Source organism: Zophobas morio, unplaced genomic scaffold, assembly GCF_036711695.1.
Source record: "Zophobas morio isolate AGI-343-1 ecotype UQ-CSIRO unplaced genomic scaffold, CSIRO_AGI_Zmor_V1 ptg000026l, whole genome shotgun sequence".
NCBI classification, from domain to species: Eukaryota; Metazoa; Arthropoda; class Insecta; order Coleoptera; family Tenebrionidae; genus Zophobas; species Zophobas morio.
In genome coordinates this window covers 16524877-16540444 of record NW_026972131.1, presented here as the reverse complement: position 1 = coordinate 16540444, position 15568 = coordinate 16524877, and the positions used below count along the sequence as shown (strand labels likewise).

Sequence of the window (15568 nt, the reverse complement as noted above, 5' to 3'; positions counted from 1 at the left end):
CGGTAGTTAGGTGTCGTCGAAGCGAGCTTGTTGACGAACGCTTCGTAGTTGTTCCGCGGCGGCAGCCGACGACTGACAGGCAGCAAATAGGCAGCCCAACACACGTCACTGTGTTAATTACAGGTCTCTGTAAAGTTCGTGGTCGTTTTGTTGGTTGCCTACACGCGAATTATGTTTGTATGTTCAATCAGCGTTGGCGTCGCGTTGACGTAAGAACGCGCCACCGTTTCGAAAACGATAGATTAAAAGCCTTTTGTTTCATGACGGGAAGATAAATTGCGAACAGCGGGTCGCATCCGAATAAAAAGCGGAATGTGCAATAATTAAAATCAGCGAATTACGTGTATTCTGACGTCGGGAAATATCGTGTTGTTTTCTGTTTTTAAATTTTGTGCGTTATTTTGAGTGCACACTAAAAAAAAACACTATTATTGAGCTTTGTTTAGGCTTGAATGATACTTCTTTGGCTCAGAAGTTTGGTTTTTAAGATTAGAATTCGCACGGTGGCAGATGTTTCGGTTTATTTATATTCAGTTTCAGTACTTTGTAATGGCACTAAATAAAAGAAAACCTTGGAAGATTAAATTCCTGGTAAAATGAGAAAATACGGCTGCTGTGGAAAGGAAATTTCAATTCTCGCTCTCTGCTCTAGCGGATTCGTCTCGAATGCGATTACATAAATGTCACATATTTAAGAATTCTGTGGTTGGCGTAAAGCTGGTGAACTTGTATTCAACGGAAATTCTTGTTTCATCTTATGAGAAAGATGAGACGCTGTCAGGATGAAAAGTGCAGCCGTAAAAGCGACGGTGACCGTGCGTTCCCCAGCTCGAGAAAATAAGAAACGCATTGTGGCGTTTCCTGCTGTATGGTTAATTATGTTCGCGTGGCTACGTAGAATTTACAAAAAATTCCAACAAACGCTGTTTCATTTAAGCAGAGAGCCGGTATCGTAGATCTCTGATACTGACACAAACACAATTAGATACATGAAGGACTATTTCAGAAAAGGTCGAGGGGCTAGAACAAAATAAAACAGAGACGTGCCGAATCGATCGTAATACAATTCTTTGTCAATCGAATATATTTTTCTATGCATTTTCCCTCTTCGCTCGCTGTATTATTACGATAAAAATAATACGCTGCTAGTGTCAGTCGCCGTTTCTATATACGATCCAAATAGCATAAAATAAACGAAACCCACGAAATAATTCCCAGGAAACAATCTACCCCGCCGGATTAAAGCAAAATTGAGTTTGATTAAACTTGAGTTAATTCGTTTGAAGATGACACAAACATGTGTTCCGAGAATCAAATGAGTTTTGCCGCGTTAATCGCGACTCACAGTTAACGCTAATGCGGATTAAGTTAACCGTGCTTCGACTTACCCACAATTAAAAACGTATGTCGCAAATAGAAAACAATATTATTTTAGAATCAACGTCAACGTAAAGTTAGACAAATACATAGTACTATCATTAGAACATCCAGTAAACAAGAAAATTTATAGACAAGAAAAGGTGCTAAGAATTAAATTTAGCTTATTCTGTGTCATCTAAAAAACAAACATTATGTTCTCACCGGAACTTCTACTCGCGGACGTCATCATTCCTCAAGCCAAAAATTTTGAGAATCCCGTAGCACTTATTCTCCGACAATCTCAATTGACTCATGGATATTTTAATGTCTCACGAGAGAAATTGCAAGCACGCAACCAAGGAGAGCTATATTGAGTAAGAGACAATGTCCTCTGAATGAATTCCCGCCGCATTTTTATCTCTAGAGTGCCAGCTGTCATCTGCGAAAAATCTCTCGCATGCGAAGGTCCTCTTTTATCATTACTTCTCGTATTTCTCCGCGACAATCTAAATAAAAAATAATGAGACACATCATGTCGCATCCGTAAAAAACGCCTGAAATTTCGAGGAGAAGCGTTCCGACAAAGCCACCGGCTAATTTTGAAATGAGCGCAAGTGCGATTAACATCCTGGTTCGACTTTGCTGCAAGAAAAACCCATTTTCGCGACGAGAATAGATTTTTCGGGAAAAAACCTCGATTGTTGCCAACGTGGTTCGAGGGAATATGAAAAATAGCATGCCGAGAATCGTCCCGTCTAGATGTAGGCTAAACTACCTAGAACGAAATAGCAGAAGTAGTTCGTATGACTACAAAGATGTGTTTTTTAAAGTGGTTAAATGATGGCGAAAAAGAAATTGGATCCAGAGTCGAGGAAATTACCACATTTTTGACTGTAACGAAAAAATTTTGAGTGACTTTGAGAACACTGCGGTCACTACAACGTTGGCAGAGCTCGAGTGACCGAAGGTGGCTGAGACGTCCGTCACGTATTTCTGATGAGTTTTGGATTGTTTCGTTCGCATGACACAGTTTTGGACGAAGGACGTGAGGGTGAAAGATGAGCGTGCCTTTAATATTCGGACAAGCAATTATAATCCTGTTGTCTTCGCTTCTGCTGGCGTTATTATCACAAGGCAAAATAAAATATCACTGATTTTTCAAGGGGCACAATGAGACCACAGAAACAGTATTTATTTGCTTTTCGTATTCGAGACGAACAGAAAAGTAGCAACCCGAGAATTCGTTGTAATAATTGCTAAATTGATTATCACTCGCTTCTCCCATTGTCTCGTGCTTGTCGATTTACTGCAAAAAATCTACGGCAAATTTATGGTGTATAAACAAAAGCGCGTCATTATCAGTTGTTCGTTAAAATTACAAGATCGGGAGCTTATTCCTACGTCGAAGCAAATAAAATTAATTAAACGTTGTTTTCGTTGGTGGCTCAAGTTTCAGGACGAGTTTTAAAAAATAACATCTTCTGGCAGGGTTTCGAGCTGGTAGTAGCGAGGAAGTCAACAAGACGATAATTAATAATTTGCATTTCTGGCAGGTTGCGGCCCGGTCGAAAATCGGGTTATTTAAATAAGAGAGAGGTGATGGAAAGCTCGTATGCGCTAGTAAAAGAGGAGATTTAACCGCATCGAAGAGGATTTGCGATTTTGTTCATCAAACTAAGCGGAACGAAACGACTACATTGTTACATTAGAGGCGACTTTATGGAAATTGCGCGTACCCTATTTCACAAACAAACTCACACAAACTATCATAATTGCTGTTCCTGGCAGCTATATTTTGAAATTTAAGATTAATTGCTTTCGAACGACCTATTAAAACGTATTACCTGTACGCAAAGCTCGCGGATAATAATTACAGGGATTGTTAAAACTAATAAGCGAGCAATCGATAAAGCTGTTATCTTAATTCGAAAAACCGATAGCAGCTCGTTAGAAAAAGCTCCTCGACCTCGCCCGGAACCGAGACCCGGACTTTTAATTACCGGCTAGGCGATCTCCATTGACGTACGCTCATTGATATTACGGCTGCCTCTATAAATGGCTCTATTCATATTCCGGGCGAGCTTCCACAGCGGCGTGCCCCGGAACTTTTGCTCTTTTTTCCGCAGGCTCTGTACCGTTCGTATCGGGCTATTACGTGCGTTTTGTTCGTTGACGACTCAAGAGCGTGGGCACGCTTCGCCCTTATTTTTTATTTTGTATTTTTTTTTTTTTAATTTTTTGTTTTTGACTTGCTCGTTTGTAATAAATAAACGAGACGAGCCGACTCTGAAGCGCTTTTCAGCTTGTTCGCTGAAACGGGCGGTTGTCATAGAAACGACTGCAGATTCAAAACAAGTACGGGGAAAAGGACCTCTCCACCACTACAGATATGTGATGGGGATGAATATTACATCTGCTCAAACTGAAATATGCCGAAGGAATTCGAACGAAGCGGGTTGGGTGGAATTAAATCGGATCGAAAAAAAAAGACGCTCCTCTTGCGTGAATAATTCTTTCCGCTCCCTTGTAATGTTGTTCTGTTTGCAGTCATGGAGAAGATCTTATTGTCACACCGTTCGCACAAGTTCTTGCCAGTTTGCGCAGCGTACGCAACAATTTCCAATGTCTTACCAACGTGCCCACCAACAAGTAAGTAACCGAAAGACAACAATCGATTTCTCGGTTTAACCGATTTATCAGTCCCGAATCTAAAAAAAAATGTGGTCGTTTCAGGTCTCGCCGTTCTTCAGGAGCAGCGACATCCGCCACCCCGCAACCAAGAAATCTCGCTCCTGGAGGTAACGTATCTTTCTTGCAACGAAAATATTTTTATTTATTTTGCATGACCCGAACGCGTGATATTACAATAAATTTTGCCTTTGACAATAAATTAGCGAACCGGATTTATCCGATTACTTTTTAGTCCCGATAACCGAATGGTAAATGTCGAGAAAAAATTCTTTGACGTCACGGGTGATGATCGGTCGAAAGCTTTGACCTCTGCAATTTATTATTGAACGAAAGAGCTCACCCCGATTTGTTTTATTTTCGCTTGAATAAATTGGACTAATGGCTCCCTAACAGGAACCCACTCGTTAAAATCGAAATAATAAATAAGAAAAAAAGGAACGGAAAGCAAATAACGAACTTTTCGAATTATAATAATGATTTCAGCACGTGGACGTCGATTACCATTTCGATGAGCAGCGGTGGGTGGTGAATGTGCGCCAACGATCATTTCCAAAATGGCAAAATCGGTTTGTTTATTGTTGCATGCAGTTTTTACTATCTTCCATAAGAGCTGACACATGTCGCTTTTCCTGGGATTAGTTATAACTTGATTAATGTTCGATTATGACTGGATCAATTTTCTTGGGAAATTCATTATGTAGTGATGAAAAATACGCTTTTCGTCGAAATCTGATTGCGTCGCGACAGGACGCTAATAATCAATTTTTGTTTTTTTGTTTGTTGCGATAAGCGTAATACTCCAGGTGCAGTAAACAAAAATATTTGTTTTATCGTAAGCTTTTCGATTCTTAACCGTGAAACCACGATCGCGTCAGAGTTTCACAATAAGGGATAACGCTCCATAAAATGTAATACTCACTTAAAGCAGACGCACTTTTTTAACGGGACCATAACATTTATTTCCTTTTTTCTCGTTAAGATGTAGGAATCACGAAATTATCAGTACCGAGAACTTTTTGTCGTTTACATTACCTCGACACTCGTTATTGTTACGTAAATATAGATATACTTTTTAATTTAATTGCCTACTGTTATCTATCTCCTCGTTTTGGCGTCTATGTGCATTTCGCACAACATATTTAAAGCTAAGAATTTAATCCTTTTATCCCTTTTAAGGATATGTGGATGATCCTACTAGTATAAAGCGCTTTTTGTATTAAATACCTAATCGGTGAACGGAGCCCACTATGTCAAAACATTCAGAAAAACTAGCATTGCGTACATGCCGAATATTAAAATGGGCACATTTTTAGATGAAGCATACATGAAAATGGCGATGGAAACAATGGAAGAGCTCGACTGGTGTCTGGATCAGCTCGAGACCATCCAAACCCATAGGTCCGTCTCCGACATGGCGTCGCTTAAGGTGAGTAATACACATCCCCATTTTTCTCCCAGCCTCCCAAGGTCGTTCGGCACGTGCCTCCACACCCTCCTGCGACTTCGACTTTATCCACTGTTGCGTCGGAAGCTCGTATACGATAAAATCTTTGTCGTGTTCCCTCAAGTGGTACTCGAGCGATAAAATTGACAATTGTTTTTAAAAAGTTGCTGCTGTAAAACGCAGGTTTTATTAATGCAACCGGTAGCCCACGCATACTTCCAAACACAAAGTACGATAAACAACAGATTTTGTTTTTGAGCTTTGGAACATAACAGGGATCCTCTCCAAATGCACACGAACGACTTGTTTATTTCGTTCCGACAGGTATTCGAACGGTTTTCGTGCTAATTACGAACGTTTTTCGTCGCTGAAGGTGAACTCTGGCAAATTCGGGTCGCGATACGAATTGGGGCGTAAGTGCGCGACAATGGCTGATGAATGCAAATATTTGTCATCCAAATCATAAAACGAAACAATCTAGAGCAGAATTTTAATGAAGTTAACTTCTGATTCGGTTCCGAGGAGAAGCGCAAAAGCTGCGAACGTGACCGGGTGCATGTAAAAATCTGTTTTCTTCTTTTTAGAATCATTCGTCACTTTAATTTTTGTAAAATGCGAACTTCCGGATTAAGTGCTCTACAGGAGGTTTATTGACTCGACGCGATCAAATTTTACGGCGTCCTTTGGATATTTCAGGTCGTTTTTTTTCCTCCACGTGGTCTAAATTGTACCTAATTAATCTTCAAAGTTTGTTTGGGAAGCCATGTTTGCATTATCCGGCGCCAATAGAGTCACCTCTGTTTCGAATTTTTTAGTTTTTGATTTATTTACACTGTTCGATCTCAAGCACCAGTTTATTGTGAGTGTAGTAGAGGTGCTGAAAATTTTGTTTGATTGCTTCCGAGAAAAATTTGGCTTGGAGTCAGCGCCGGTGTTCGTTGTAAACCCAATTTGATTTTAGAACAGTTTTCCCCTAAAATGATGTATAAATAAAACCGCAGACGCGAGAAATACGAAACAGCCGAATTACAATCAAACTTATTTCAGGCGATTTCTTATTTATTTGCGCGTTTGTACTTACGTCAATTTAGATATGCATTTTTTCGAAATTTTGATGCAGTAGTTGTTAGATCAATTATCTGATTCGAGAGGTTTCCGATAAACATTATAAATAAATACCCGATTGTCACACTTGCGGTTTTACTATCATGATCTGGTCCATAACTTCGCACATTAAAACCTCAGATTTATTCCAGTATTCCTGGATCTATTTCCAGCACTTTCTGTCAATATTTAGAAGTAATAACTCATTTTTGACGTAGAATAAGAAAAATTTTTCCGTTATGAGAGCGGCAACAGTCGTGCAAAATAGCGGAAACGATATTGATACGACAGTTTTTCAGTTTCAAGTTTGATTTGTTTCTTTGTTGACAAAATTTTACGAGCAGTCAGTTAAGAACGCGAAATATTCCTCAAGGCACCGTCACCTGGAGTGTTTTTATCTGAATCTCGCTAGAGTACGAAAGCGAAAAAAACCTTGCCGAATTAGCGCGATAATAAATCAGGAAAAAATAGTTTGAAGGTAGCGATAATCGAAATTATGCAATGATAGTAATAAACAAAGCGGCTGGCAGATGTTCAAGATCTATTTTGATTCTAGTGTCTTTTCGAAATTATCGACCTCAGCTCTTCAACAATCAGCCTCGATACACATTTTAAGGCCTTTAATTACGCTCAGATTGGCCGCATTCTCTCCGTTTGAAATTTTCTTTAAATTAATCATCGCTAGCTTAGTTAATCAATTTATGACCCATTCTCTCGGGAATCGAGTTTTTCCCTTTTTTCTTGCGATCTCATTAACACACTCGGTAAATATTAGCTGTAACATTTGCGGTGATTTATGAAAATTTATTGCTCCACGTGACAGAACTTAATGCAATTCTTCAACGTATTTTGAAAACTAGGTGTCTCATCTGATGATACTTACTTATCTAAATGCTCCCGCAAACAATAACATTTTCGCTCCTGAAATTTCAGCTTTCAGGTCAAAGTTTCACCAGTAGTTGTTATTCGCATTGTTTTCGTCTCGACACATAAATCTCGTAAATGAACTAGACTAGTCTTAATTGGTTTAAGGAGTTGTTGTGGCAAAATGGATTGCGTCGGATATGCAAATGAGCCGTACGAACACCATGATTAATTACAGCTCTAAGTTTTGTATATTTGAAGCATTGTTTCTGAGTCTATTTTTTAAACGAAAAAATAGAGTTATATTTCTTTCGGTGTCAAAATGTTTAGGCGCTTCATTCTTTCATCTTATTTTTGCGTATGCGATATCACAAAATATTTGCGTCCTTCCTACGACGCAAGGAATTTTCGTGGTGTTATTCAGCTTATTGTTGAAAAATACAACCGAAATAACAATAACTGATCCGACGGCGCTCAGTCTGGTGCGAATAGATATATCGGCACCTCTTCTGAGAATCGGTTGGGGTTATTGAGGTCACGATAAGGCCCACAGTATGCAGACCTTGACTTTTGCTCTGTCAATTGTAGCCCAAGAAGGAAGTATTTTTAGCTCACGGTGCAAACAGCCGTCGTGATCGGCCGGCATCTACTACATAAATATTTTATTATTGTTTATGTTTGTATAGTCGATTTGATACTTGATATTATATGTGTGACAAAAGTTTGGAGAAAAATAGAAATAAACGTTCAAAAACATAATAATAAATTAATCGGGACTGATAACAAAAATATGTCGTTGATTTTTTTCGTGAAAATTCAGTACCGGAACTCTGCGAAATCGCGCTGTAAACCGTTCGCGCCTCGCAACAAAATTTATCTTGGAAATCTGTTGATTTTATTAATAGCCATTGTTAACTTTCTCGTTTGTTGGTTCAGAACACAACTCAAAGAATTCGCTTGACGTTACGCTTCGCATCCACTCTAATCCGATCAAAGGAAAAGCCCCACGAAAATTACCGTCTGCTGAAAGAAAATAAAATACGTAATAATAGCCAGGTCCATAGTACGTGTAAATTTAAAAGTTCTACGAAGCCTCTCTCCTTGTACTCGATTAATTACGTGGATAAAGTACACAAATTGAATAACCGGGTTCCACAGCCATAAATTTCACAGTTTGTTCGATGACGGCATAGTTTATGCCCCAATTATTTTATTGTCGCTGTTTCCCTTTCTTCGAAAATAAAATTTCCCCTAGCTACTCGAATTCTATTTTCGGCATACAGTTTTCGTGTTGAATTTATGATTCACTGAAATTTCTACGTTTTTATAACGACAATGGTAACTCTAATTATTTGTCATTGTCACGGTTGTCCGTTTAATGATAATCGGGCGAAGATATTATAATAATTGGTTACGCCAAACTGCGATCGCCTTGGAAATTTCGCGGCGTTTTCATAATTGGACATTAAGGATTTTCCAATTAAAGATCCTAGAAAGCATCGTCACCCGACCACAAAACACACACAAAAAAACAGTAAAGTCAATGACGTCTAGAAGTCCAACAACCAATAATGGACAACAGTGAATCGATTTGAGGTAGTCCCTGCCGCTCCAACGTGCAAACGTAAAAAAATGAAAAGAGCAGCGACACGCGAGTCCGAAACCTGGAAGCATCTGAGCCAAATATAAATCGTAGTTTTTCGTTTATGGATGGGGCAAGAGTGACAAAAAACCTTGAATCCATAAAAATTAAATCAAGTTCGTTTTCCGGACAAAAATACCCTCGGCTGTTTACATCGAAACTAATCCGAGAAATGATTTCAAAGCTCGTCCAGTCTCAGAGCTTTGCCAAAGCTTTCTGAAAGCCGCATCCCTTGAAAACTAGTGCCGATCGGAAATCAAACTTTTTCACCCGACGCACAAGTCGAAGCTTTGAGCAAACGCGCCGAACAAACAGAGAATAGAGAGATCTATAATCTGATCTTTTTGATGCAGGACTCATCCGGATTAAAGCTCGTAAAGTTGTTTTCGCAAAAATCGGAAAATCGTCCGTGTGTGTTATTGATTCTTTCCCATCGAATTAACCGCGAAGTGATTAACCTTACATTTATAGTAAACAAAGAGTGGTCGAAATGTTATTTCAAAGAGCAGAAGCGGCCGTAAAAATGGTTTATTACAACTGCGGAGACCTCGGTTAATTTAAAAACGCGAAAAAATATTTACTGTTGTGATCTCTCGAGAAATCAGCGAATTCTGGTATTATGGGCAAACGTGTGACGTGTGTTGGCTGTCGTCACTAAATCGTTTTTTTCCCTCTACGGCTGATTCTATTGCCGAGACCTTGATTCGAGTTGATTAGACCGGAGTCATTGTTTCTGACGGAACAAATTTTTCTTTTTGCAGAGACGCGTCCGGGTTTTTTCCTTTCTTTCACATAAAGTCGACTTTCTCCATAATTAAGCCTCGCACACAAAGAAAGACGTTTCACTTTTGTCTCAGCCACGATTCTTGAGTTTCTATTTTCGTTTTTAAATAAATTGCGACTAAAGTAAATCGCGTCCGTCATACCCATATTGTGAAAATATACACTGTTCTCCAAACAAGTTGTCCGCTGCTAATTCATTCATTTCACTATGACGTGAGCGAAATTCGGATTATTTCAAACAAGATCCTTCCATTCATCCAAGGAAATTGCTCTAGCCCACGTAATTATGCCCAGTCGATCTCCAAACCTAAACCATTATTACATAACCGGAGGGACCTGTCTCTCCTTTTACGAAGTACAAATATTTGCGACGTTAAAGGAGGTCGATTTGCATCACAAACTCTTTTCAAAGAGCGGCCGGCTATTGCCTCAAATATTTACCCCAAATCGACGGGAGGTTGGTGTGCTTTCGTGCGATCTTCAACAGTTTCCATAAATATTGTGGGTCTTAATCCGAGGTGCAGGAAAATATACGTTATCAGTGCGTCATGGACGCGTCACCGTCATATTGTTTTGTATGCTCGACAAATATCAGCAGAGCCGAAAGTCTTTATTAAAAAATAATGACGATGTTAAATAATGAGGTCACCTAAAAATCCCTTTAGCTGTATGTACCAGGAGACGAAAAACATCCCTGGCGAAGTACTGTGCCGATGAATCAGCAGCACCTGACGCATATTTCGTCGAAAATGGCAAACGATTGTTTCGGCTAGGAAATCAAATTTGAAAGTCGCGCGGCGGTTAACCGTCGACTTTTCTTTTTGAGGATGTTTCCTCGTTTGCGTATTTCGAGGATGTCGTTAATGGATGCGACGATTCCGGGCACGAACCCCGCCGATCTGATGGTTCGGTGGTGAGAACAAAGGGTATGGTGAGGGCGGATTGACGTCATAGCGGCAACGTGAACGAATTATTAATCTTTACATCGAAATGAAGTAAGAGAGTCGATTGCACGTCCGCTGACATTGACGAGGTGTTAATGCCTCGCTAAGGCATTTCCTTCATTCATGAATACCACTAGCGAATAGTTACGCAATTGATGCTAAAAGAACGGAATTCGCATGCTTTGTTTAGTTCCGCATTCGGGACGACGTAAAAATCTCCACGCAATAAAAGACAAAGAAACACACAACGACGACTCGTCGAGCATGATGTGGTGCATACGACCGGTTACAGACGCACGAGATGCTCTTCGGTTGGTGTTAGCTTCCGGAATCAGGGTTATGTAACGTCGTTTAAACTCGACCTTTCCAATTAGGTGCGATCAAAACATATGACAGTGTTTTGACTCGCTTTGTTTGATTTGTCATTTAAAACTATAAAACTGCTAAAATCGCGTCAAATATAACGTTTGCGTGCAACTTAGAGACTACATCGTGCATCATAAATGGTATTTTTTTCCATTCTCAGAAATGTTCCGAGTGCTGTGGCTTCCTTAACTCAAATATTGACACTATTAGCAACTACTTTGCACCGCTAAATGTTAATTCTGAAACATCATACGAATATCTCTGTGTAAACCGTATTAACCCTGCCCCATGTGAGAAATTTGCGAGCATATCTCGAAGCCGAAACGAGAATCCATTGTCGCTCGTCCTTTCAGGTATCGATCTCGTGTCCTCCTCGTCGGTGAATGTTTTCCCAAAACCATAATCCATCATCGCAGCGCCGCTCAAAAACCCGTAAACATCGTCTTCATTCAATAATCTATCGACATGAAAAAAATATCGAGGCGTGGCCAGGAGCGACGATGGACGGTTTACACTTTTTTCCGCCAGTTTACGAAATTCCTCTCCGTATTTATGTCCGTCAAAACGCCAAGGCCTGGTTAATGTTCGATGTTTGATGTAAGAGGTATACCCGTCGACCTGCGTTGAACCTTTTCGAAATAATTATTCCATCGATCATAATTTAATCAGTGCTGACGCATGATCTTCTCCTCGCTTTTCCGCAGGGGGTAATTTATTCAACGCGTACCCTCTTCTTCTTTCTCTTTTTTTTTTAATAGAATTTGGAATGTCCACTCCCGTTCACTTGTCAACTTGTCGGTTAACTTTTCTCTCCGGGCAAGTCGTAACAATAAATTTCGTGTCGTAGTAATTACAATCTATCTATTATACCAGTAGTGACGTCACGCATAACCCAACATCAATTTTTTAGTAGCCGCTTATTTTTACCTCCAAGGTAGCCGTTTATAGGAAACGACGTCCCATTTCGATCGTTCAGAGTTTTTTTAAAGTTCTACGCACGAAACTCAATCGTCGCCAAATGTCCCTTAAACCCTAGAACTGTCCGCACGAGTGCCAAAACAAATCGCCCAAGGACGATCATCTCAACAAACAAAAACAAAACCCTAAATCGACAACTATTATTTTATCTCCGCCTTACTTGATAACCGCGATCTGTACAGTGTGACACACAGATATGAATCAACAATAGCGCGAACGCCGTAGAATGAGTTTTGCTCGGTGTACTCGGAAAACGTAGTCGGCGGCGTGAGCGAATAGTATTTAAGAAAACGCGTTCAAAGGTCGACTTCAGTCGCAAGTAAGCGGAAGGCGTGAGAAGTCGAGCTTTCGCATACAACCTGGTGAGCTTTGCGCGAAACCAACAGACAATCGAGTGCGTGGTGACCGTGGATTACTACGATGTTATCCTCGGATGAAAATCCGAAAGCCCGTAAAAGGGTGTTGCCGAAAGCGATCTCGCAGGACGAAGCCATAGCGGACAGGATACCGCCGAATTCTGACAAGCTTTTTGAAAATTTACCCTGGATGAACATCATGGCGGAGATTGCCATCACGGCGGCTATTGCCGAAATCAAGGTAATTAAGGGAGGGTGCGGCGAAAAGGGTGCTCGGATTCGTCGAGGTCGTTAACATCGGCCAAAAAGTTTGGAAAAGCTCTCCAGGGTCGTTGCACGTAGAGATCGTCAGGCGTCGGTGTTGCGCTAGGTGTTTTAGACTGGTTCGCGTCCGTACGTGTCGGGTAGTTGGATGTAGCGCCTCGTTCCGTCTTCGTAATCGCCATCAATTAAGAAATGATTCCGTCCGCTGATTGTCGACACGGTTCGCCGTCGTGATTCAAACAAATCCGTCTTGTTACTAATAACTGCTATCGGAACGGGTGCGAAGAAAAAAAATAACAAGATAGTAACCTACGTCAATAACACTTGCTGGAGGCATGTCTTCGCGTTATTTGCAATATCGGTCTTTATCGACAACAATTTATAAATAAACAAAGCCGCAACTCGGATAAAGCTCGAGCTCGCGTAAGCTCGATAAGTAAATTTTAATCGGGTTTAAAGCTTAAACTGTAATAAACTTATCGATTAGGATTAAACAAACCACTTTTTGATGTCCCCTTTTATGTTCGCAGGCCGTAATAATTTCAAGTACCTACGTTCTCTTCCATAATCTGGAAACGATAGCTAGCAAACAACTATACATAAATTAATTGCTTTGTTTATTCGCGGATTAAATTAACGAAATAATTACGTAAAGGCATTGTTCTCCGGCGGAGCGGCTTTAGATTTATTAAGGAGACTTGGAGGCATCGTGTGGGTGATCGCGTTTCTTTTTTCTTTTCGATTCGAAGCCGACGGACGTGCTGCCCCGAAATGCGCGGATTCGTGGCCTTTTTTGGGGCGAGGGCCGCCGAAAACGTTGTCAGTTTTTCGACGTTTCGCTTTTCTTTTATTAACGACGACGTCTTTCTTTTCTGTTACAGTTCAAACGGATGCTGAACAAGGAACTATCACACTTCTCCGAGTCCAGCAAGTCCGGAAATCAAATCTCGGAGTACATCTGTTCGACCTTTCTCGGTAAGTTCTTGTCCGCCCGATACGGACACGCCGTTTCATTATGGTTCTTCCTTCCTTCAGATAAACAGCAAGAGTTGGACATTCCGTCGCTCCGTGTCGATGAAGGCGCCGAACCCCCCACGAAGGGCGGCACGCAGCGGAAGGAGCGCCCCCGAGCGCCGTACAGCACCATGTCCCAGATATCGGGGGTGAATAGAAAGCCTTTGTGTCACACCAACTCGTTTACCGGCGAACGTTTGCCGCTGCACGGCGTCGAAACGCCCTACGAAGACGAGCTCGGCAGATCCCTGGCCGAGATAGATCGGTGGGGCATCGATATATTCCGAATCGGCGAACTCAGCAACGGACGACCCCTCACTTGCGTGGCTTATACGACTTTCTCGTCGCGGGAACTCCTCAAAACATTGATGATCCCGCCGAAGACGTTCATAACGTTCATGATGACGCTGGAAGATCACTACGTCAAGGACAATCCGTTTCACAACTCGTTGCACGCGGCCGACGTGACGCAGAGCACGCACGTGCTGTTGAACACGCCGGCTCTGGAGTCCGTCTTCACTCCGTTGGAAGTGACGGCGGCCCTCTTCGCCGCGTGCATCCACGACGTGGATCATCCCGGACTGACCAATCAGTTTCTTATCAATTCGAGTTCGGAGTTGGCGCTAATGTATAACGACGAGAGCGTTCTAGAGAACCACCACCTCGCGGTGGCGTTCAAGCTGCTGCAGAACGAGGGCTGCGATATTTTCATCAACATGAGCAAGAAGCAGCGCCAGACGTTGCGGAAGATGGTGATAGATATGGTGCTGAGCACCGACATGTCGAAACACATGAGTCTGCTGGCGGATCTAAAGACAATGGTCGAGACGAAGAAGGTGGCCGGTTCTGGTGTGCTGTTGCTGGACAACTACACGGACCGGATCCAAGTATTAGAGAATCTGGTGCACTGCGCCGACCTGAGCAACCCGACGAAGCCGTTGACGTTGTACAAGCGCTGGGTGGATCTGCTGATGGAGGAATTCTTTCAGCAGGGCGACAAAGAGCGCGAGGCCAAGATGGACATCAGCCCGATGTGTGACCGACACTCGGCAACGGTCGAGAAGTCCCAGGTCGGCTTCATCGACTACATCGTCCATCCGCTGTGGGAGACGTGGGCCGACCTAGTGCATCCCGACGCCCAAGACATCCTGGACACCTTAGAGGAGAACCGCGACTGGTACCAGAGCGCCATCCCTCCCAGCCCGCCGGCCGAAGACGTGCCCGATCAGCAACGGCCCGGCATCCGCTTTCAGGTGACCCTCGAAGAGGGCGAAGGCGAAGCCGAGGCGGAGGCTCCGATGTGACGGAGGCTGCTGGGCCTCTGTCGAAAGCTGACCGAGAAGGTGCAGCAGTGGTGGCGCGTTCGGCAGTGAGGATGCGGGCGTCCTCCCCTCTGTCGGCCACCCCGCGCTGGCGCGGCGTTTGTTATGTTTGCATCGCTTTTGACTGAATCTCCGGGCTCGCGCGCAGCCTGTCCCCGCAAGTTCCTGGGAGTGTACATTATGTTTAAGTCATTACTCGTTCTTTCTTTCCTGTTTTTTTTTTGTTTTCCTTTCCTTTTATTTTTCGTTTCTTTCTGCCTTTCCACGACCCTCGTCATGCCTTACGTAGGAAGACACAGCCCCTACTGATTATACATCTGTATATATTTCATAATGTCTGTCGGTGTAATACTCAGCCCCATCTATGTATAGGTACTATGTGTCATGTCAGCTATGTTACACAAAAGTAAAGCTCTCTCCATTTTAAAAGGTCTTTC

General features: G+C 42.1%; 1 protein-coding gene across 15 annotated transcripts in view; it reads left to right on the top strand.

Moving 5' to 3' along the window:
• Window positions 1-15560, top strand: part of LOC135136717 (3',5'-cyclic-AMP phosphodiesterase, isoforms N/G) — a 126627-nt gene extending 111067 nt beyond the window's left edge. For all 15 annotated transcript variants that reach the window (XM_064066148.1, XM_064066149.1, XM_064066156.1 and 12 more), the window contains 5 exons: window positions 3907-4008; window positions 4093-4157; window positions 5364-5476; window positions 13677-13770; window positions 13831-15560. In XM_064066148.1, the coding sequence (XP_063922218.1) occupies window positions 3907-4008; window positions 4093-4157; window positions 5364-5476; window positions 13677-13770; window positions 13831-15113 (1657 nt within the window). In that variant the 3' untranslated portion in view covers window positions 15114-15560. The remainder of the gene's footprint in view (window positions 1-3906; window positions 4009-4092; window positions 4158-5363; window positions 5477-13676; window positions 13771-13830) is intronic.
• Window positions 15561-15568: the final 8 nt, after the last annotated feature.